Below are 23868 nucleotides of genomic sequence, written 5' to 3'. Positions count from 1 at the left end.
CCGCAGCTGTGCCCTGCCATGACAAACGTAATAAAGTTGTTTTGTTAACTAACCTTTCGCTTCCCTCAAAGCTACATATAAACATAATTGACACATTTTCCATAACTAATCTTCTGCTTACCTTACAGACGTATATAAAGGTTCATATTCCTAACTAATATTTGCTCCCCCTACAGGTAAGTACAAACTAACCTTTGCTTCCCTTACAGATGTTGATGATTCTAATAAAGTCTTTTGTGCCCTACTTAATACCGCAGCAACAGTGCCCCGCCATGACAAATGTAATAAAGTTGTATTCTTAACTACATTTTTGCTTTCCTCAAAGCTGCATATGAATGTATTTGACACGTTTTCCATAACTAACATTTTGCTTCCCTTACAGACGTATATAAAGGTAATACATTTACATATTCCTAACTAACCATTTGCTCCACTACAGGTAAGTACAAACTAACCTTTGCTTCCATTACAGGTGTTAATAAATCTAATGAAGTCTTTTGTGTTTGATACCACAGCAACAGTGCCCCACCCATACCAATTGTGTGTACACAGTTGTTTAATATTTTCTCCACAGGCACTTTCAATGTCTAAGTTCCATACTTTCATAGAAGTGCATCTACAGCAAAGGAAACACAACAGCGCTCCCACAGGAGCTCCTTCACTATGCCCCTAAATACACAATCCACTGCCGCTGCAGTGCTTTAAACTCCGCTCCCACAGAAGGCCCACTTTACTCTACTGCCGCAGCAGCTTTTTTACCATGCTTCCACCGAAGACTTTTTTTTTTCTTCGCTTCTCAGCAGCTGCAGCTAGCATTACAGGAGATAGCGGTCACCACCTCCTCTTCTCAAAGCACCATATTTCCCTATCTATGGGTAGTCTATTGAGTGAGGCTACCCCCACAAACAAGCCCCGTTCCTCTCGTTCGCATTTTCCCCGTTCGATTGCTTGCTGGGCTTACCCGTTCGAATGCCGTGAGCACTCTCTCTCTATGGAGCAGTCTCCCGTTCGAATCGCAGTGTGAGCCCTCCCTTTCGAACACAACACGAGCCAACTCTCTTTCTCATTCTTCCCATTCGACTGCTTGCTGGGCTTACCCGTTCGAATGCCGAGAGCGCTCTCTCTTTATAGAGCAGTCTCCCATTCAAATCGCAGTGTGAGCCCTCCCTTTCGAACACAGTGCGAGCCAACTCTCATTTTCACCTTCCCTGTTCACATACCGTGAGCCCACCCACTTCTACGACGAGTGGTGGTCTCTCGTTCAAATCACAGCGTAGCCCTCTCGACCAGCAATCGTACAAGAAGCATCCACCAAGCCAATTTACTAAATAGAATTGTTGCTGGCTTGCTATCCTAAATACTTCCTGCCATAGTCATGGTACTGTTCTTTCATCTTAATGCCTACCCCTTTTTGGGGGTAATCAGGAGTCGAGTCTCAAGCTCCGAGTCCTCCAGTATGCGGACAGCAAGCCAAATATGTTTACTGCTTCAACACAAGATTACATTAACATACAAACTACTGAATTATTGGACCCTTGCAATGAAAAGCATACTGAAGTTTGGAGGATTGTGCTCATCTGTGTTTGGCTGGAAGACAATAAAGGTCAGAACTTCCGGTTTCATTTTCCATGTTTTGATTTTCACTCTTGACACGTTTAATAAAATTTCATTGTTGTAACTTTGCGATCATCAAAATCTCTTTAAAATATCAAATCTTGAGACCCAGATCTTTCAAATGATATATTGGATGTCAATATTAGTTTACAGTTTCAGTTTAAACGTGCATTAAACATAAATTAAATGTAAATAAATATGCAAGTGGGTCATTTGTGACCCACCCGTCGTTAAGAGGTTAAAAAAAGAAGCAAAAATCTGGGTTACAGTGAGACACAGTGGAAGTGAATGGGGCCAATCTGTAAACATTAAAATACTCACTGTTCCAAAGTATAGCCAACAGATGTAAACAATATGTGTGTTAACATGATTTTAGTCTGATAAAATTGCTTGCCAACCTTTTCTGTATAAAATTATAGCCAAAATAGACTGTAAAAACGTCAACTTTAACAACTCAAAGCTCAAATAAAACATGAGTTGTAACAGAAGAATTAATGTAAGCTTCACATTTCTGCCTTTTAAACTCTCCAAAAATTGGCACCATTCACTCCCATTGTAAGTGCAATTTTTTTAAAGAAAAGGAGGGACGAGTCGAAATAAATTTGTGGTAATCAGTTCAACATTATGCCACAAATGCTGTCAACTGAGCTTAACTCATCTCTTGTTATTCTCTCAACCAACTTCACGAGATGCTTCCTGACATGCTTTTAAACAGTTTTAAAGGAATGTATGCTAGACACTTGTTGGCTGCTTTGCATTTACCATCCGCTTTAATTCTCAGCCATTAAAATGCAAGATTTTGTAATTCATAAATAGGCAAAATTTATTTTTATCTTGAAAATGTATTTTAGCATTTTAGCATAATATCAAAAGGGTTTTAAGAGCATGAGAAAAATAAATTCAGTGTATCCAAACGTTTGATAGGAACACATGCTCCAGTTAAACACAATCATTGCCTTGAGTAATACATTGTAAATTCTGTTTGCTCTGTTTGATTTTCTGTTTGCATTCTCTTGTCTCTGTAATGTTAATGGTGCTGATGTGCTTGTTCCAGGGCTCTTGCCCATGTTCCACTTCTGTCACAAGAGTCTCTTCTCAACAGGATGGGCTAAAAATGGCACACTGTGCAATTCTTGCTTTTCTAGGAACAGAGTGTTTTAACATTGTACTTGGAAAAGTATAAATCCATTATATTTTATTCTAACACCAACATTAAAAATAGTTATGTCTAATTAAAACTTCATCTGATATTTGTATTTGTGGCGCTTATTAGAGTTTTGAGTCGTTAGCTTAAGCCAGCGCCACACTAGACCATTTTTCCAGTGATTTTCAGGTGTGAGCTTCATTAACATAATCGCCGGCCAGGCAGAGGGTGCCGAAGCGCGTATTAGCGTCTGCCAGTGGGAGGTCGTTATTCACTTGACCGTCTGAAAAAAAAATGAAAAAACACATCCGGCTTGCTTGAAAAAACTGTTCTGTCACCGAGGCGGGTTCCGGCCTGTTAACATTACGTGAGAATAACAAAATCCAAAAAAGAGGGAGATCATTTTCATTTTTGGCTCCTAAACTATGGAACGGTCTTCCTAACACTGTTCGGCATGCAGACACACTCACTCAGTTTAAGTCTAGACTAAAGACTTATCTATTCAGCCAGGCATACACTTAATTTATCCCTCAATTCATAGTTATGCTGTTTAGTTAGGTCTGCCAGAACCGAAAACACTTCTCTTATTCTTTAATCCTGCTTTAAAGTGGCATCTAAGCTAATTTTATTCTATTTCTTTCCCTGTCTACACCTCGGAATTATATGGTTACCAGAGCCTGCCAGATCCATCTCCAGTCCTGCCTGATGTCCAGTTTCCACTGTGTCGCTGAGTGATGATGACCAACTGCAGCATGTGCCAGCCAGACTTCACTTCAGTCTACTAAGACAGACTTCACAGAGGATGAATTGATGCAAACTCAAAGACATGGGATTCTTCATGGGCCTCTGTCTGAAGCATGGGCTCAGGATAGAGTTCACCAAAATTACCTGCCATAAGCTTCCAGCCAGACTGTGATGCTCTTCACTGAATGATACCTATATCAACTTCAAAGGAATTTATAGGAGGGTAAAAGGAGGGACAACACACTCTTAATCTACATAGAAAATTAATTAGCCACTGACAAAAGCCTTCGTCGGCCAAAATCAAAGGATGATGCATCTACGTGTATTTCCTCAGTTAATTCGGGATGACTTCAAGGACTTTAACACTAAAATTTATAGTTCATACAAAATCATTTTATTTAAACACTGACCCACAAAACTTAGTTTACTAATAACAACTAATAGTTCTAAACATAAATAACTAATATTAGCAATTATTATTGCCAATTATTATCATTTTCTGTTATAGCATATTTTCATGTACCGCTGCTTTGAAACAACGCCTGTTGTGAAAAGCGCTATACGAAAACATTTGACTTGACTTGAAGTGACCAATGAGCTTCTTCTTTTACTGAAGAACGGACAAGACATCAAGTTGATCTGAATGTTTTTATCTGCGAACGCTCTCAGCTGCATATCATCACAAACACTGATTGTAATTCAAAGTGATTCTGTCACCAAGCGTTTTTCCACACTAAAATGACTAATGAAATCAGAAAGCGCAGCCACAACAGTCTGTTTTTATTGAACGTAATTTCTTTACTCACTGAAAGCTGCAGTTAGACATACGTGTTCTATGGCAAGCCTTGAAGCGATTAATGTACAACCACACACTTTCACAAGGTAAAGTTACTCCCTTAATCACTATTTTACAATTGTTTATGCTCCTGTTGTTATTTCGGAGAGCTCCACATGACAGGGAATCAGAGAGAATGAGTTGCGGTGAGTTGGTATGTTTATCACCCTTCAACCATTCTTAATCATCAAGTGTGTCATACCCCCAACTGAGCAGAGCGAAATCTCAGCAAAACAGTCTGCATGTGTGACACCCTTGGCCAAAATAGAGTTGTTTGGTGTCTGTTAGTGTGGCACCAGCATTCATGTCATGCTAAAGGCCAAAGTATACTTTGGTTTTAATAGAACGGATCGTGCACAGTCAGAGTTGCTGCAGAGATTTTAAAATCAAATGTAAGATTTTTTTTAAGTCAAGTTTTAGAATTGTAGAAAATTTTAAGACCTTTTTCAAGACCTGATCAATTAAAATGAATACTGTATCCCCATACAAAAACAAACCCACACAATCTCAAAATAAATCATGTATCACAGACTCTTACTTAAACAGGTAGGGGCGGACTGGGAAGAGAAATCGGCCCTGGATTTTACATAGAAGCCGGCCCAAAATTTGTTGAGCCGGGAAAGGGGTTTGAGGAATGGGGGTGTTGCTGTCCTTTTCCGCATATCGTGGCCCCCTTTGGCTTATCTCGGCTCCGTTTTGCAGCCCTTTTCAGCCAGACATGGCCCGTTCGGCATAACGTGCGGCACGTTTCAGCTTATCGCCGCCTGTTCGGCTCTGTTTCATGGCCGGACCACCGGGAAAAGTCCCAGCTCTCCCTATGGCAAGTCCGCCCCTGGGCAGGGGCACACATTCAACATGGTCTAAAATTGCTTATCAGTAAAACAGGGTAGAATATATGCACGTTTAAAATACTCAAGACGTGCTTTGCTGTACCATTATATAAATAAATACAAATTAGAGGTCAACCGATATTAGATTTTGCTGATGTGTTGAAAGAAATGCAATTAATCTGCCAATAGTTTTTAAAATTGGTAGCCTATATTAAATGTTCTTAGTCTTTCCTTCCCATGATTGGGAGGGCCAGACAGTGGCTACAAGAGTCCAAATTGAATTAATTTCCATATGCAGTTTATGGTGCAACCAAAATACCAATAACCAGGGGGGGAAAAAAATATTCATAGCGCGGTACTTTTAAAGGCTGAAATACACCGGGGACTCTTATTTTGAAATGTAGCGCTTCACTGCATCCAGCTGCTCACTCAAACAGATAAGGGAAATAAAATGTGCTCTCCAACAATAATCTACAACATTTTACAATGTAAACAATTAAAAGTAAACATTGTCATATTTCATCAACACTACAGTATATCATCATCAACAAAAGTTGATCACTAGTATTCACTTGTCATAAATTTCCGTTATGGCCTAATGTTTGCGAACTGCTCTGCAACAGCTGGAAACACTTACAAGCCCCCACGTGCTTGGAGAAAATACAACAGTGCCACGTTTTCACTCTGAAGGATGCAGCGCATGCATTTATTTAATTAAATCGTATTCTTTTGAAGTTTGATAATCACATTAGGTCATATCACGATTCCTTTCTTTCCGCCCCCAAATTTAAGACCTGTTTAAAAGATTTTTGTTGTATCATTTAAGATATTTCAGGCTTTTTATAACCTTACATTTTGGAAAACTGAATTTTTTAGACATTTTAAGACCTTTTAAGGATCCGTGGGAACCCTGATAGTATGCGTGACATAAATTGCATCATTAGCACTGCATGACTGTACGTTTGCGGCCCAGATTTTCTCGACACGAGTACAGTCCTCATCTGTATGCATCCTCGGCACATGCACCTGCTGTTGACTGTAGTAAAAGATTACCATAAAGCAGTCATCGTGCATATGCGTCAAACGCATTCGTATTCACTCGCGATCAAAAGGGTATCCTTTAAAAGACTGAGCGCTCGATCATGTGCGAAACAATGTAGCACGCAAAAAAAAGTATACCCGAGCCTTAACTACTGTGACCCAAAGGTGCATGCCACAACAAAATTTACGAAGCAAACAAAAGTTCACAACACAAAGAAATTAAGCCACAACACAATGAAATTAGGGTACAACACAATGAAAGTAAGCTACGACACAAATAAATTTAGCCACAACACAACGAAATTAAGCCACAACATAACAAAACTAAGCCACAACACTGCAAAACTAAGCCACAACACAATGAAATTAAGCCACAACACAACAAAATTAAACCATAACATAACAAAATTAAGCCACAACACAACGAAATTAAGCCACAACACAACGAAATTAAGCCACAACACAATTAAATTAAGCCACAACACAATGAAATTAAGCTACAACACAAATAAATTAAGCCACAACACAATGAAATTCAGCCACACCACAAATAAATTAAGCCACAACACAATGAAATGAAGCCACAACACAAATAAATTAAGCCACAACACAACAAAATTAAGCCACAACAGTTAAATTAAGCCACAACACAATGAAATTAAGCCACAACAATTAAATTAAGTCACACCACAAATAAATTAAGCCACAACACAATGAAATGAAGCCACAACACAAATAAATTAAGCCACAACACAACAAAATTAAGCCACAACAGTTAAATTAAGCCACAACACAATGAAATTAAGCCACAACAATTAAATTAAGCCACAACACAAATAAATTAAGCCACAACACAATGAAATTCAGCCACAATACAAATAAATTATGTTACAACACAATGAAATTAATACACAACACAAATAAATTAAGCCACAACACAAATAAATTAAGCGAAAAAACAATTAAATTAAACCACAACACAAAGATTAAGAAAGGACTCATGAACCGGGTGTTTTATTTTGACACAGCCAAATTTAGTTATGTTGCCTAGAGGTAACATCACACCATTGAGAGATATTTACAATACTCTATTGCTTCATAATACACAAATGTTTTTGCCAAAATGTATTTAGTTAAATTAGAATCATAACATAATCAAAACATAAATCTACTTTACTAACAATGGGAATGTCTTATCGTGTCATACTCCTAATACTGCCAATAAAGTTTTAAAAATCGAAACATTATTCACCAGGTTGTTGTTCCCCCTAGTGGCCGGGAGCATTTCCGTTATGTTGTGGCTTAAATTGATTGTGTTATGGCTTCATTTCTTTGTGTTTTGGCTGAAATTTTTTGTGATGTAGCTTAATTTCTTTGTGTTGTGAACTTTTGTTTGTAAATTTCTCTGTGGTGTGCACCTCTGGGCCACCGTACTTAACATCAGACTACAGAGCGCAACAGTGACCACACATTTATCAGCAGCCTAAGAGGCTGTTCACACTGAATGCATTTTGTGTTTTACTAAACATACTGGTAGGGTTGCACGGTAGACCGGTGCTACGGTAGTACCACGATATTAAAGCTTCAAAATACTGGCGGTGCCACAGTATTTTTTTAACGGTAGTACCGTAAGTTATGTTGTACGTGCGGTAGTAAATATTATTTTCGCTAAAACCTCATTTAAATCAGACCTATGTCTGCAATAACATCATAAATATAGTCTATTCGAGTGGCGTCCTCTTCACGCAGTGATCTTTAAGAGCGCAAAATGCTGTTTACAGTAGATATGGTATTGTTTATTTTTCATTGTGTTTTTTTCCCATGCTTCAAACACACACGTCTATATCCCAGCATGTTCATTTGGCGGTCGTGTCTCCTAATGGATAATATAGATTTAAGTAAAAATTTGGAGAGTGAGAAGCTTTGTACACATCACAGTTCACGTAATGAGATTTGGAATTATTTTGGATTTTGGCTGATGAGTCCGGGAAAACACATCTGCTGTGAATGTCGAGAATTCAGGAGATTTCAAGCCTAAAGGGGAAACACCAGCAACCTTATTAAACACCTTCGGACACATCCCACTGCCTCTGCAGAATACACACGGGTTAGTGCCACTTAATTTAACCTAAATGCTTTATCTTAACATTTATAGATTTACCGTTTCTCTGAAAAATTATACGTTGCACTCGTTTAATTTACTTTCCAATTACAAATGCATGGTGGCGTTCGTACTCACGTTCATACTTATGATTAGATCACGTTCCTGAGCCGTGTGATCAAACCGGTGTATGTGTAATCTGCACTCGTGCTGCTGCTTACCAGTAGACCGGGGCTGAAGCGGTTACAATAATGAAACAGCTGTCTTTTCAGTGTTACAATATATTGTCTTTTCAACGTTACAATATATTTATTTTTATGTTACTAACATTCAAATAATCACAGAAATAATGGACCGCTACTCTAATTACAGCATCTTTTCAAATCAACGCAGACATTTTAGTGTGAGCTCGCTGCCGCAGCAGCACCCGCCCTGACCATTCTACAGCTCACTACAGCTATACACAACTATCTGTACCTCTATCCGAACAGACAAGAGCCAAATTCGGCTCCGCAAGAGGCGGATCGCTGATTCATTATCATTCCGCAAATGTGTCTTGCCTTCTCACAGCATTCAAGCTCACCTCGCCGAGCAGCCCCATTGCACTACATTGCAAACAGTGCAAACGCGTTGTCCAAACGCCACAACTGTGTCATCTTTCAGGCCAATCGACAACTCCCACTACACTGCAAACAGCGCAAACACCTGCGGACCCAGCCACCTCGCAGCTCCGAGCGAGCTCAGTAATTATACAGCTAAAACATTCCCATGAATCGTATGCTCTCCCTTTGAACGCAGTGCGGTCCCGTACAGAGGATTCAGCCCGTTCATATCGCAAATGCACATGCAAGCCTGTATTCCTGATATTGCTTGACATTTGTTCCAGTCTCTTAATCTAGAAAACAATTAAGCCTAAGGCATCCGCAGACATCACGCTTACCATGTCTCTCTCAAAAAGCATTCGTACAAGCGCGTTTTCAGGTGTCTTGCAACACCTAATAGTGGGGAAATTTGAAAACACATCTCCCTACATGCAGTCTGCTCACCATCCATCCTCAAAAATATTTCTCCGCTCTTACGTATTTCCACACAACCTGTTTTTCTGCCAATATCCATCCCTCCTTCCCTTCCTATCCATGGGCCACCGGAGCGGATTCCCATGTGAGGCTGCCTCCGCTGGAAAACCCTGCTCCAGACCCATTCCCCTTTTCACTTTATCCTCCTCCTTTCTACCATTCTAATCTCTCCTAATTAACTCCCTGCATGAGGCTGCCTCCGCACGCGAACCTTACCACCCCAAATCCCTTACAGCTAATGACGCTTGCTGTTTCAGCCACTCACAGCACAGAGTGAACTCAGTAAAATGCTGCATAAACCATTCTCACATGAATCACATACTCTCCCACTGAACACTGTGCGATCCCGCGCTTGAGAATTCAGCCCATTCAAATCACATAGTTTAAAACGCTCGTTTAAAGCAACTCTAATCACTTCATCTTAATGCAGCAAGAGCTCTCCCATTCGAATGCAGCAAGAGTCACCACGTCCAGGCCATGGGTTCTCCCATTTGAATCACAGTACGGCCTTCCCGTTCAAACACAATATGGCTCTCCCATCCAAACGCAGCACAGGCTCTTCAGTTCTAATCGCAGTAGGGGCTCTCCTGTTCGTATGCAGCAAGAGTCACCACATCCAAGCCACAGACTCTCCCGTTTGAATTGCAGCATGGGCTCTCCCGTTCAAATGCAGTGAGAGTCTCCAGGTCCAGGCCGTGGGCTCTCCCATTGGAATCGCAGTGAAATCTCTTCCGTTCAAATGCAGGAGGACCCCCATTTGAATGCTGGCTGGGCTTACCCATTCGAATCGCCATGCAGACCTTACGTCAGTAGGATGCAGGATACCCTGCAGTGTAAATCACTTACGAGAATCAGACCAACACAAAGAGGACATTCAATTTACATTTTCAACCAGCAGAATTCCATCCAGCTCTCCCAAGTTAAATTCCCTCTCAACAAAGCATACAGACCAAACCCAAAGAGGGCTTTCAATTTTTATTTTCAATATGCCAACTCCCATCCAGCCCTTTCAATCATTAGCACACTATCTCCATAACAGAGTTTCCCAATCCAGAACCCCTCTCAATCCACTTTTGTAGATGACAACAACCAAGCAGTTTCCCGATTCTGGTTCCAAAATGATTCAATCCAGTATCTCAGGAAAAACTAAACTTTTTTGTATACATTTTACATTTCCTTCTAAATTACAAGGCTCTGTAGCCAAAGACTCGCTGTCCCATGTACTGGCTACTTTTGGTTTTCAAGCTCAGGTTAAGTTTCGAGCCTCGAGCCCTTCGCCCCGGACATCGAGCCACACATGTTTACACTATCCTCAACACAGGATTACATTAACTTGTAAACTACTGAAATGAAGTTTTATTAACAAGGTTCGGGAGAAGCAAGTTAATTTAATCTGACCAATCACACTGCCAGAGTAAGCGTATATAAACAGCTGCTTATCTCTGCATGGCATCAAGTGTTTCCAGCATCCCTCCACCTCCCCATCTCTTCCTATCTATTCCATCAATACTAATCCAAGTCCGGCTGGGGGGGGGGGGGGTGGTATTTGAGCCTCGAGCCCTTCACAGTGAGCCACACGTGTTTACACTAACCTCAACACAGGATTACATTAACTTGCGACTGAAATCAAACTAAGAATGTATTAGGTAACAAGTTAGTCCATCTGAGCCTTCTCCCTGTTCATCCATCAGTTATTTTCACCACTTTTGGAGCAACAAGTGGAATTTCTAAGAACCACCTATGCTATGACAAACTGTCACAACTATCGTGTGGTATTGTGACACTACTTGGTACTTGCGGCGCATCTCGTACAGGAGCGCTGGGGTTTTATACGCCGTGTCAGATTAAAATGAACGTCAACTTTAAAAAATGCATCTTGAGACACCCACGTTGTTATATTTGTTGTGCGTCTAACTTTATTCAGCACGAGAACATGTTCAGAAGCGCCTCCATTTCTGAAATATTTTCCCTATTAATTGACTTTTAGTCATTGACTACAAATACAAAAACAACATATTTTAAATGTATTGCAAAACATTCAGATATAATGAAATATATATGTTATTTTACTTCCAGTACGCTACTGTTGCTATCTGTTGGAATGACTGTTAGTTGAGTCTCACGTGAGTGACTGTAACAGAGTTGCTGCCTATGTATAGCGTTTCAAATCAGTAATTATGAAGTTCCATTTGGGTTAAGATGCTGCCTATGTAGACAGCGAGACATCTTACTAGGGTTTGGATTTGGAACACAGCTGTGTGTTTGTACCTGTATTATGTGGTCTTTGGGCTGCATACCGGATCTCTCTGCTGGCGAGTCGTCATCTATAGCTCTGATGTACTGACCGGGTCTGGACTTCTCACTGTGAAGGTTGAAGCCGAAGCCGTTGGGGCCTTTCCGAATGACACAGAGCCGAGGTCTGAGCTCCAGCTTAAAGTCCTGCAGGGCAGACACAACACCAGCAAAATGAAACACAAGGACATACCGCTGGAATGCAGAAAAATTGGCATCTGAATGTCCGTGCCTTTTATCAGTAGTATCTTATAGAGTAATGCTTCTCAACTTGTTTTGCATTTGCTGATTTTGTATTAGTATCAATAGCAGGGTTTCCATCCATGCATTTTAATGCAAATTTGCTATTGGATTGTAACAAACTTCACAGCAGAAGGGAAGGAGAACACAGGGAAGTGGGTTTTCCAGGCTAAGGTAAGACTTTTAATTGGCCACTTCAGTGCTTTACAACTTCATAAACTCATCAGCTTCACAGGCACGTAGTCACTTAACCACATTAGCTTTTACAGGCACGTAGTTACTTAAACACATCAGCTTCACAAATACAACAGAATGAATGCAACAGCTTCAGGAGCAGCGTGGCCTTCCTTGTGCCAGACTCTCTCTCTCTCTCTGCTGGTGGCAAGGCTGCTTATATGCCGCTATCCCCATGCTCACTGGAATTAGAGACAGGTGTTAAATATAATCTAGCTTAGGTGCAAGAGCCCTTACCGCTTTCTCTCTCTCCGGATGGACGCTTGACCACGCCCCCGCTGCCACATATCTCCACCACCTGACTCAGGCCGGGGAGACATCCAGCCTGTCTACCACTCCCCCCCCATTTCTGGAAAGGAAGTCGGAAACAGTCATCTGCGCTCCCGGTCTGTGGACCACCTTGAACTTAAATGGCTGAAGAGCCAGATACCAACGGGTGATCTGTGCGTTAGTATCCTTCATGAGGTGGAGCCATTGGAGTGGGGCATGATCCGAGCAGAGGGTGAAGGCCCGCCCCAACAGGTAGTACCGGAGAGTGAGGACCGCCCACTTGATGGCGAGACACTCCTTTGCAAAGGTGCTGTACTTAGTCTCCCTCAGCGAGAGCTTGCGGCTAATGTACAGCACCGGGCACTCTTCCCCCTCCACCACCTGCAAAAGCGTCCGTCTACAAGACAAAAGGGAGAGATGAATCGGGTGAATGTAAAAGCAGCCCCCCGCAAAGTGCGGCTTTAACCTGCATGAACGCCTGTTGACACTGCTCCGTCCACTGGACCGGGTCTGGAGCTCCCTTTTTAGTGAGATCAGTCAGTGGGCTGGTAACATACGAATAATTATATTATCTCCTATAATAGCCAGCCAGCCCCAGGAACTGTCTCACCCCCCTTTTTGGTCTTGGGCCTCAGGCAGGTCGCAATTGGTGCAGTCTTGTCAATTTGGGGACACACCTGCCCGTGGCCCAAATGGAACCCCAGATACCGTACCTCCACCCACCCAATCGCGCACTTCTTGGGGTTTGCTGTGAGTCCCGCTCGTCTCAGTGATCTCAGAACCGCCCTCAGATGCTGCATGTGCCGCTGCCAATCATTACTGTAAATGATGATGTCATCTAAGTAGGCAGCGGACTAAGCTGAATGCGGTCTGAGGATTCGGTCCATGAGACGCTGAAACATAGTCGGGGCTCCAAACAAACCGAACGGAAACGTCACAAATTGGTGTAATCCAAACGGCGTAGAGAAGGCTGTTTTTTCACGGGAAATTGGTGTCAAGGGGATCTGCCAATAACCTTTTGTCAAATCCAGTGTCGAATCAAATCGAGCAGTGCCCAACCAATCGAGCAACTCATCAACGCGAGGCATTGGGTATGCGTCAAATTTAGACACCGCGTTGACTTTTCTACAATCCACACAGAACCGTACAGACCCGTCGCTCTTAGGAACTAGAACAACAGGGCTGGACCAATCGCTGTGGGATTCCTCTATTACCCCCATATCGAGCATTGCATCCAATTCTTCCTGGGCAATTTTCTTTTTGTGCTCGGGCAATTGGTAGGGACGGTTACGTACCACAACCCCTGGCTCGGTCTTGATGTGGTGCTGGATGAGGTTCGTACGACCCGGTAGAGGAGAAAACACGTCTGCAAACTCCTTTTGCAATTCGGCAACCTCTGCGAGTTGATACGGTGAGAGGTGGTCTCCGCAAGTGACCGGGGTGAAATGATTTAGTTTTGTATTCACCTCCAGCCCGAGCTCCGCCCTCTCCGGGACTACCATAGCCAGTGTTACAGGGACCGCCTCCCTCCACAATTTCAGGAGGTTGAGGTGATATATTTGACATGCGCACCCTCTATAGGTTCGCTTTACCTCATAATCGAGATCCCCCACTCATCGTGTGACCTCAAAGGGTCCTTGCCACTTGGGAAGTAATACGAGTACCTTATCTCCCAATGCAAATTCCCGCAGCCGAGTTCCTTTGTCATACAGTCGGCTCTGTCGTTCTTGAGCTTGAAGCAAATTTTCCTGTGTTAGTTGCCCCAAAGTGTGGAGATTTGCTCTAAGATCAAGAACATATTGAATTTCATTCTTACTTTTTGAAGGTCCCTTCTCCCAAGCTTCATGTATAACATCAAGCACACCACGCGGGTGCCGCCCATACAGCAGCTCGAATGGGGAAAACCCAGTGGAGGCCTGCGGGACCTCTCGTACTGCGAATAACAGGGGATCAGTTTGTCCCAATTTCTAGCATCCTCTTGCACGAACTTATGAATCATATTTTTAAGGGTTTTATTAAAAGGGATTTAATGCCCAATAATTCGTAAAGCTCACGTAGTGTCCGAGACATAAAATTTGTGCCCTGATCGGTGAGGATTTTTTTGGAATCCCCACCCGGGACATTATTTTGAAGAGTGCCTCCGCAACACTGCATGCTGAGATGTTGCACAGAGGCACTGTTTCCAGCTATCACGTTGCATAGTCCACTAGGACCAATACAAACTGATGTCCGCGTGCTGACCGCTCTAATGGCCTGACTAGGTCCATTCCAATTCTCTTGAAGGGGACCTCGATCAGCGGAAGAGGGCGCAATGGCGCTTTTGGGGTGGCCGGTGGATTCACCAGCTGGCATTCGTGTCATGCCGCACACCACCTGTGGACATCGCCGCCAATGCCCGGCCAATAAAAACGGGCTGTTAGGCAGTTCAGTGTTTTTCTTTCCCCTAGATGACCTGCCATGGGATTATAATGAGCTGCCTGGAACACCATTTCCCGACGGCTACACGGTATTAAGAGCTGGGTTGTATCTTCCTTTGTTGAGCATCCTGCTTCACTCTATACAACCGCTCGTTTATAATTGCAAAATAAGGATATGAAAGGGCGACACCTGGCTGGAGTTGTTGACCATCGATCACTCTCACTTGGTCAAAGGCTTGCTTGAGGGTTTCATCTCGCGACTGCTCTAAAGGGAAATCCCCTTGGGGAAATCCCCTGAGGACGGGAGAGGCTGCAGCCTCTCCCCCCCTCACGTCATCGTGATGTGGAGCAGACGAAGACGGCCCTGGCTCCGCTTCCCCTGCCAGAGCATTGCACATTTCACATCTCATCGCTTTTGTGCAGGACTCATTTCTAAATTCAGGCCAATTAGTCCCCAAAATCAGCGGATGGGTGAGGCGGGAACTAACCGCGGCCTCCACTCTATGTTTTGTTCCCCAGAATTTAATCACAAGTGTCACCACAGGGTAGTTGTGAAGATCCCCAGGTGTAAAGTCTGGGGAGTAAAGTCTCACTGTCTGAGAATGACAGTGTGACTGTGCTGGTGGAGAGGAATCATTCCAGACAGAAGGATGTTTTCTCTTTGTCCTGAATGTGTTGGAAGTGAACAGCACAAACGACGAGGTCACCTGATTATGACCCACCCCTCACTGTTCACTGGTGGTGTGCTGCTTTGTCATCCAGGAAAATAACACCCTTCCGCTTCGTATAAAAAGTCAGGTCTTTTTATAGACCACATTTTAGAGAGTGATTCAAACTATTATTTGTGTTTAAGTTGGTCATTATATTCAGCCTAGAGAAACTTGCAATGTAAAGTCTACAGATTTCAATGCAGTTAAGGTTTTGCTATCACACACCTTTAATTGTAAGGGAACAAAAATCATAGTGGGTAAAATGGACAAGGGGAAGTTCACCCAAAAATGAAAATTCTCTCATTGTTTACTCACCCTCATTCCATCCCAGATGTGTATGACTTTCTTTCTTCAGCAGAACACAAATAAAGATTTTTAGAAGAATATCTCAGCTCTGCAGGTCAATACAACGCAAATGAATGGTGACCAGCACTTTGATGCACCAAAAAGCACATAAAGGAAACATAAAAGTCATCCATAAGACTCTGGTGGTTAAATCCATGTCTTCAGAAGTGATATGATACACGCGGGTGAGAAACAATATCAAAATCAATATCAATATTAAAGGTCTTATTTACTATAAATTCTCCTCACTGCCCAGTAGGTTGCGATATGCATGAAGAATGTGAATCCCCAAAAACAAAAGAAGAAGAATGTGAAAGTGAAAGTGGAGTTTTACAGTAATTTTACAAACTTACAAAAAAGACTTACATTTTGATCTGTTTCTCACTCACACCTATTATAGCGCTTATGAAGATATGGATTAAACCACTGGAGTTTTTTGGATTACTTTTATGCCTCCTTTATGTGCTTTTGGAGCTTTAAAGTTCTGGTCACCATTCACTTGCATTGTATGGACCTACAGAGCTGAAATATTCTACTATAAATCTTTTTTTGTGTTCTGCAGAAGAAAGAAATCCACACACATTTGGGATGGCATGAGGGTGATTAAATGATGAGAGAATTTCATTTTTGGGCAAACTATCACTTTAATTGAACAAAAATTAAAAAGAGTCTGTGAGGGACAGAAATACAGTTCATTGGCTTGTACTTTCGCATCTGGGTCACATCCAATTTTCAGAACCCTTGTTTTACTGAGATTTTGTCCACTGGAAATGTTTGGGAAAGATACATTTTCAGTTTTGTTTTTTTTCTTCCTTTTTCACCCAATTTGGAATGCCCAATTCCCAGTGCGCTTTTTAAGTCCTCGTGGTTGTGTAGTGATTCGCCTCAATCCGGGTGGTGGAGGATGAATCCCAGTTGCCTCTGCATCTGAGACCATCAACCCATGCATCTTATCACGTGGCTTGTTGAGCACATTGCCATGGAGACATAGCACATGTGGAGGCTTCACGCCATCCATCACCATGGCATCTGCGCTCAACTCACCACATGCCCCACCACACCCTAGTAACCAACTAGCAATGCCCTAGGAACGCTTTAGCAACTAGACAGAACACCCTAGCAACCATGTAACTACACCATAGCAACCAGCCAGAAGACCTTAGCAATGCCCTAGTAACCAGCTAGAACACCCAAGCAACCACATAGCAATGCCCTAGCAACCAGCCAGAAGACCATAGCAATGCCCTAGAAACCAGCCATTAGATGACAGTTACTTTCTAGCAACCAACCAGAACACCCTAGTAACCACCTAGCCCTAACAACCCACCAGAAGACCTTAGCAATGCCCTAGCAACCAGCCAGAACACCTTAGCACCACACTAGCAAAGCCTTAGCAACCACCTACAGCACCCTGGCAACTGCTCAGCAACCACTAAGAGGACCTAAGCAACCATCTAACAAGGCCTACATCCCTTCAGATTTCAAATGTCTCTTCAAACTGCCCAATTAATCAAACTACACAAGGCCTACTGTATATATAACTTTCAAACTTTAAACTAACATCTAAGCTGTGCCAAATGTTCAGGAAAGGCTTCAGGCAAGGCTGATAAGCTAGATAAAAAAAATGTTTCCTGTTAACAACAAAGACCCAGCATTGAAAACATTTTACACCCGTGACCGTGGCCTTTTCCAGTACCTGTTGCCCATGCCACAAATACAAAGCCAGTGGAAACATCCTGGTAATGGTTAAAGATGTACGGGTGTACCAGTCATGAACAGATCAGCCCAGACACACTGAGCACAGATTCAGATAAAATCAACTGATCAGTCAGTGTTTGAGTGAGGATACTGTCTGCTCAGCTTCAACAACACAAGCACTGCTGCTGTCTTTCAGAAGCACGTTTGCCCACAGAGTCCACCAGCGACGCAACAGAGGATGTGTTGTGCACCTTGTATGGAAGAATCTCACAAAGGTCACGGAATCTGAAGAATCTGTTGCCATCACAAATGCCTGAGGAGGAACCATTCACATGAAACCAGCAGGAACTGAGGGTTGGCTCTGAGCACATCCTGTGTACACATCCCTGGACTTGACCTGAGATCAGCCCGGACAAACCACTGCAACACCAAAAACTCATATGAAATCTCAGACATGGAGAGAGAGTGAATATACAGTTTATTTTGTGCTGTTTTACTTGCAGCTCCTCAGGGAACAATGACTTACATCAAGATATTCTAAAGTCTTTCTGTGTTTGAGAACTCAGCCGGAGTTGGCTCAGTCAACATAACACTAGCAAATCTCTGTCCATGCCCAAATAGAGGAAATTCCACATTTTCCGGAGTTCTTCCCTCAATTCTAGTGATTGAAATCTTGGTCAGGCTGATTAATCAACTGATATTTGGTCATTTTGAGATTATCATCCCAATCGGTGGGTTAACATTTGTGGGCATTACACATAGTGTCAGTTCCAAAATCTATCAACAGCCTTCTCTTGGATATTTAACATGATCTGCCACCATGTTCTCTTGATATCTGTACTGCCATTGGCTTGTAAAAGAAAATAAGTCAAGTACTACTCAACTCAGTTCCACTGATATACTGTGCTGCTATCTAAATGTCGTACCTAGGTCACAAACATTTTCTCGCCACTGTAAATAGGCCTGCCGCGATAATTTGGTTTGCGCCACACTCATGTAAAAGTATAAACTAGGCCTAATGTGAATTGTTAGCGAGTTCACTTTATATTAACATTTGCATAAATGCAAATATTTTTGGACATTACAGGTTATCAAACAAAGTTAATGACACAGGAGGAGATGACCCGCTTATAAAGAGATAACAGGGTGAAGAATATATTCAGAAGATCTACTGTTTAAAAATAAAAACAAAGTCAATTACTTCATATGACAGAATTTAGGAAAGAAATACATTAGTGACTACTGCATAATATTATATTATTCAATTTAATAATAATAATAATAATAATGTAGTAATAAGGTTGTCTGTGCTCCTAAAAACAATGCTGTAAATGGATATGGGACTGACACTGGACCAAAAAGAGAAGTGTTTTAAATATTGGTCAAAATAATATAATATAATATAATATAATAATGAAATTTTTCTCCTATCTGACATTTGTTTTCAAAACTTTTAAAGTTCACCCAAAAATGAAAATTCTCTCATCATTTAGTCACCCTCATTCCATCCCAGATGTGTATGACTTTCTTTCTTCTGCAGAACACAAATGAAGATTTTTATTAGAATATTTCAGCTCTGTAGGTCCATACAATGCAAGTGAATGGTGATCAGAACCTTTGTAGCTCCAAAAATCACATAAAGGAAACATAAAAGTAATCCATAAAACTCCAGAAGTTAAATCATGTCCTCAGAAACGATATAATAGATGTGGGTTAGAAACACTTTTTTTAAAAGGTCAGAATTGAAGTCTTTTTTACTCTAAATCTCCACTTTAACTTTCACTTTCAGATGTAAAAGTGAAACTAAACAGGCACCACATGTGACTTTCAGATGTAAAAGTGAAAGTGGAGATTTAGAGTAAAAAAGGACTTAAATATTGATCTGTTTCTCACCCACACCTATCATATCACTTCTGAAGATATGGATTAAACCACTGGAGTCTTATGGATTACCTTTATGCTCCCTTTATGTGCTTTTTTGGAGCTTCAAAGTTCTGATCACCATTTACTTGCATTGTATGGACCTACAGAGCTGAAATATTCTTATAAAAATCTTAATTTGTGTTCTGCAGAAGAAAGAAAGTCATACACATCTGGGATGGCATGAGAGAATTTTCATCCCTTTAATATAAGAAAGCTGTTTAATGAAGACAGCTAGTCAAACTCAAAGAGTCAAAAGTTTTCTATTCAGTTGATAAGGATATGTCTACCTATATTCTCTGTGGCATTTGGAAAAATCGCTCTTGATCAATATTTTACTAGAATACACTGAAATGTAAACTCACTTCTCCACTGACAACAAATATTTATATACAGCAATTCCCTTGTGAACGTCCTGTCTAAGAAATACAGATTTTAGATTTGGCTGAACTCAGAATTAACAGACCTTTCCAGTCTCCAATAACATCATCCTGCCATAATAACCATAATGCAATCTGCCATCACAGTCCATCTACTCTACCTCCAGCTCCGCACATTTACACGTGTGGCCATATCCACAGTTAACAACAGTAATCCATCTATTGACACATGGACCACAGTTCTTCTCATCTCACATGCCAAATAAACATACAGGGTCTGATTCATGAATTTCTTTGTAAATTTCTGTGTAAATTCCTAAAATCATTCTTTCATTTACACAGAGATTCGTTCTGCTCGCCTTTAATTTTATATTGGAGAGCAAGTTTCAGTTTTTACCAGAATTAATGATCTCTCTCAACAAAATTTCCCTTTCGCAGCTGGGTTTAACCATCTGCCGGGTCCAAAGTTCACCCATTTCAGACCAAATGTCCTGCAAATGATCAGCCTCACTGTCAAGCATGCCCAGCCTCATCCTGACTACACTGAACAGCTCTAGACTGAATGACCACAGATGACGTAAAGCAAAAACAAACAGCATGTGTTCATAAGTCAATAATGAACTCGCTCTTGGTCTAGTTGCAGGTGGTGTATGTCTGCGCTCTCCCTGAATGGAATCAGATCTGAAAGAGCTATTGAACAGATCAGGCGTTTTAACATTTTTGATGCCAAGGACCCCCAAATATGATGATGTGAGGGACCCCCTTCTGAAATATAGAGGCAGCTATACAGTATATTTTCATCTGTAAGCACCCATTTACTGTACACCACTTGAGAAAAATTGTAAGCGTAACATAAAAAAGACAACATGTTGTTAGCTAAATTAAATAATTTGCATTTTTTATTGTCATCATTGTTGGGTATAATCTGATTACAAAATAATTAGTTACTGTAAACAAATTCATTAATAAAAAGTAGTGTGATTTTAAATTTGAGTAATCAGATTACAGTACGCAACTTTCAGTGAAGCTGATTACTTTTAAGTACATTACTTGTATTGGACACATTTTTAAAATACTACTCTTTATGTAGAATACATTTAAAACAAGGATTTTGTTCATATTTCGAGTCATTGTAAGGGAGAAATGTGTGGTGCTAACTAAGTGTATGACTTGAGTGCAGCAATGAACAATGAGCAAATCTAGAAATTATTTGTAATTTTTTGAGCGGAAAAACAAAAACTTTTCAATGAAAATTGTTTTAGTAAGTAACTTTAAAATAATTAAGTACTGTAATGAGTACTGTAATCTGATTACAATTTCAAAGAAGTAATTAGTAATTTATGTGGATTAAGTTTTTGAGATAATTTATCAAACACTGATTGTCATTGATAAAAAAAAGGGGGGGGGGGTGTTTACTTAGTATAAGGTTGACAGTGCATATTTTCAGTAATGTTAGATTAAAACATATAGATATAAACAATCAATCTAAATGTATTTGTATAGCCCTTTTAACAATAAATACCGTAAAAATACATTAGAAGTTTTTCAACACAACTACATGCAGAATTGTTTTTATTTCAATAGAATAAATTATTCATGATTCATATTATGACTTCCTACCAGTCTTTAGAAAGCATAATGAAACAGTAATATGGTTACATTTTTCCCGGTCCCAATACCCACACTTGCGGTCTTGATACTTATGTGCGAGTACACGCAACAGCAAGTAAGTGTTTAAGACTGTCCCATGTCTAAAACATGCCAAAGCTCATTGCACTTAACCCACACTAAATCCACACTAGTGTGAATACCGCTTTGGAGTGGTCTTTCAGGCTAAGTGTATCCCAGAGTTCATCACATTCATGAGCCCACACCCTGCCTACCCGAGCGATTGCCGTATTTTCGCCATGATGACATCAAGGAAATATTTTCAATATAAGTTATTTATTATAATCGGATAGTAAAACATAAGTGAAGCATATATTTATTTTTGAATATATTCAACATTATATAACGTGTTTAGGATGACTTAATAGCAGCATCATAATTACTAAATATAGGATGTGTATATTTATATACCTCTTTGTTATCCTTCTCACCCAATAATCATCTTACATTGTTTGTTCTTGTCTAATACTGCTGATGATTTTGGTCATTTATCAGCCAGTGCTGCATAGGCTACAATATATATTTTAATGCTTTTTATTTGTTGTATGAAACCACATACTGATGCACTTGTGTATGTGGTTGAATGACAATAAAGGGATTTTATTTTTTTATTTGATTTGTGTAAAGCAGTCTTTGGTCATCTTATATAAATGACAAGCCAAAGATTTCATTTAAATGGTTTGTATTAGTAGCTATTAATGGATCACACAGGTTTATAGAATAAAGTTTTTATTTTATTTTTAATTTAAGTTTTGCAGTGTATTGAGAAACAAAGTAGAAATAAATTGCTTATATTTCATATTTTATAGCAGTTATGGACGATGCAATTTTACAATTAAACATATATTAATGTGCAAAGTATTGAAAATCAAAATGAATAAAAATAATTCACTTTTACAATTATTTTCACACAATAAAACATAATAAAAAATTACTTTCAGTACATAATTTCTACAGCACAATACACTTCCAACAATCAGTAGTGTATTAATAAATGAAAAGATGGGTAAAATGTTCAGTTATTTATTATTTTAAGTAGGTTATAACAGTCACCGCTACCAACAACAATCAGTCTTCAGTCTTGAGTTAAACTACAAAAACAGCTGTCGCAACCGGGACCGACATCGTTAAGTCTACGAGTGTCCCAACGTTCAATCAAAAGTTATACACACACTCACAGTCTTCTCCTCTACTTGCACATTGTGGCCAAATACTGGAAATACGTAATACAAGTGGGTAAGTAGGCAAGACCAAAATCACAAGTGGGGGTATTGGGACAGGGCCTTTCCCTCTAAAATGTTTCCACTGGCCCCCTAGCACCACATTGTGGCCCTAGACCCCAGTTTGAAAACCCCTTGACTGCACAAACAGGTTTAAAAAACAGCTACACCAGCAAAACCAAAAACCAAACTGGATGAAACAAAACTAGATGGTACTAAACTACATCATTCCCTTTATTATCAACAAATCTGTCAACACTGACATTGAAAATGAAAATTTGGACAGCCTAGAGCTTATTTCTCGTGTCTGGTGGTGACTCTTACCACTCTCTCCCACTAAGATCTCTATATATTGAACCATACACAATTGCGTCATGAATCCGTCATTCGCTTTTGATTGCTTTGGGACCCCTGGCTCTGTAAGACTCTGTAAGACATGCCGCCTTTGACATGGTTACTCACTGGATCACCTGTCTATTGTTTCTGTCCTCCACTGGTTTGAGCTCTACTTTGAAAATCATGGGGTACCACAAGGCTCAGTACTTGGCCCCTTCCGCTTCTCAATACACACATCACTGAGAACAATCCTTTATTTATTTTATCTAATCTTTCTTGGAACTTTGCATTGTAGCACTTCGTATGTCTCCTTACGGTGAATTGTTTGTGTTTTATAGCATTCCACTATAGTAGTAAAAGCAACTGCCAAAGAAACAATTGTAGAGGAGTGCAATGGTTCTGGCAAATGTGTCAATTTACTGAGGTGTGTAAAGAGTGAATAGCAAAAGCTCAGGTGAAACATAGTTATATTATGATGGGGCATTCCAGTTTCTTTGGAAATATAATTGCAGCTTATTTGGTTATGTTTTACAATCATGCTGCTCTGATAAGTTACAGCTTTGGTCAACACAAGCTCTTTAGGTGTTGCCATGTTATTAGAGGTGTCACTGGCCAAGGTGGAGATGCCAGTTTATTTAAGGTTGATAGAGTTTGGCATTTCCAGTCAGACTTTGTTGAAGGAAAGGATTTTGCTTATTGTCAGGAGTTTGTGAACCTTGCAGAGACCGGAAAAAGGAAATGGACTGTAGCAGT

General features: G+C 40.6%; 1 protein-coding gene across 1 annotated transcript in view; it reads right to left on the bottom strand.

Annotated features, from left to right (window-relative positions):
- The window catches only part of LOC127450379 (Na(+)/H(+) exchange regulatory cofactor NHE-RF1-like), an 81675-nt gene that overhangs the window by 37926 nt on the left and 19881 nt on the right, over positions 1-23868 (bottom strand). Inside the window, exon 2 of the mRNA XM_051714464.1 lies at positions 11654-11824. Coding sequence (XP_051570424.1) covers positions 11654-11824 — 171 coding nt within the window. The remainder of the gene's footprint in view (positions 1-11653; positions 11825-23868) is intronic.

This window comes from Myxocyprinus asiaticus, chromosome 13 (assembly GCF_019703515.2).
Source record: "Myxocyprinus asiaticus isolate MX2 ecotype Aquarium Trade chromosome 13, UBuf_Myxa_2, whole genome shotgun sequence".
Taxonomy (NCBI): domain Eukaryota; kingdom Metazoa; phylum Chordata; class Actinopteri; order Cypriniformes; family Catostomidae; genus Myxocyprinus; species Myxocyprinus asiaticus.
This window is presented reverse-complemented; position numbering and strand designations above follow the sequence as displayed.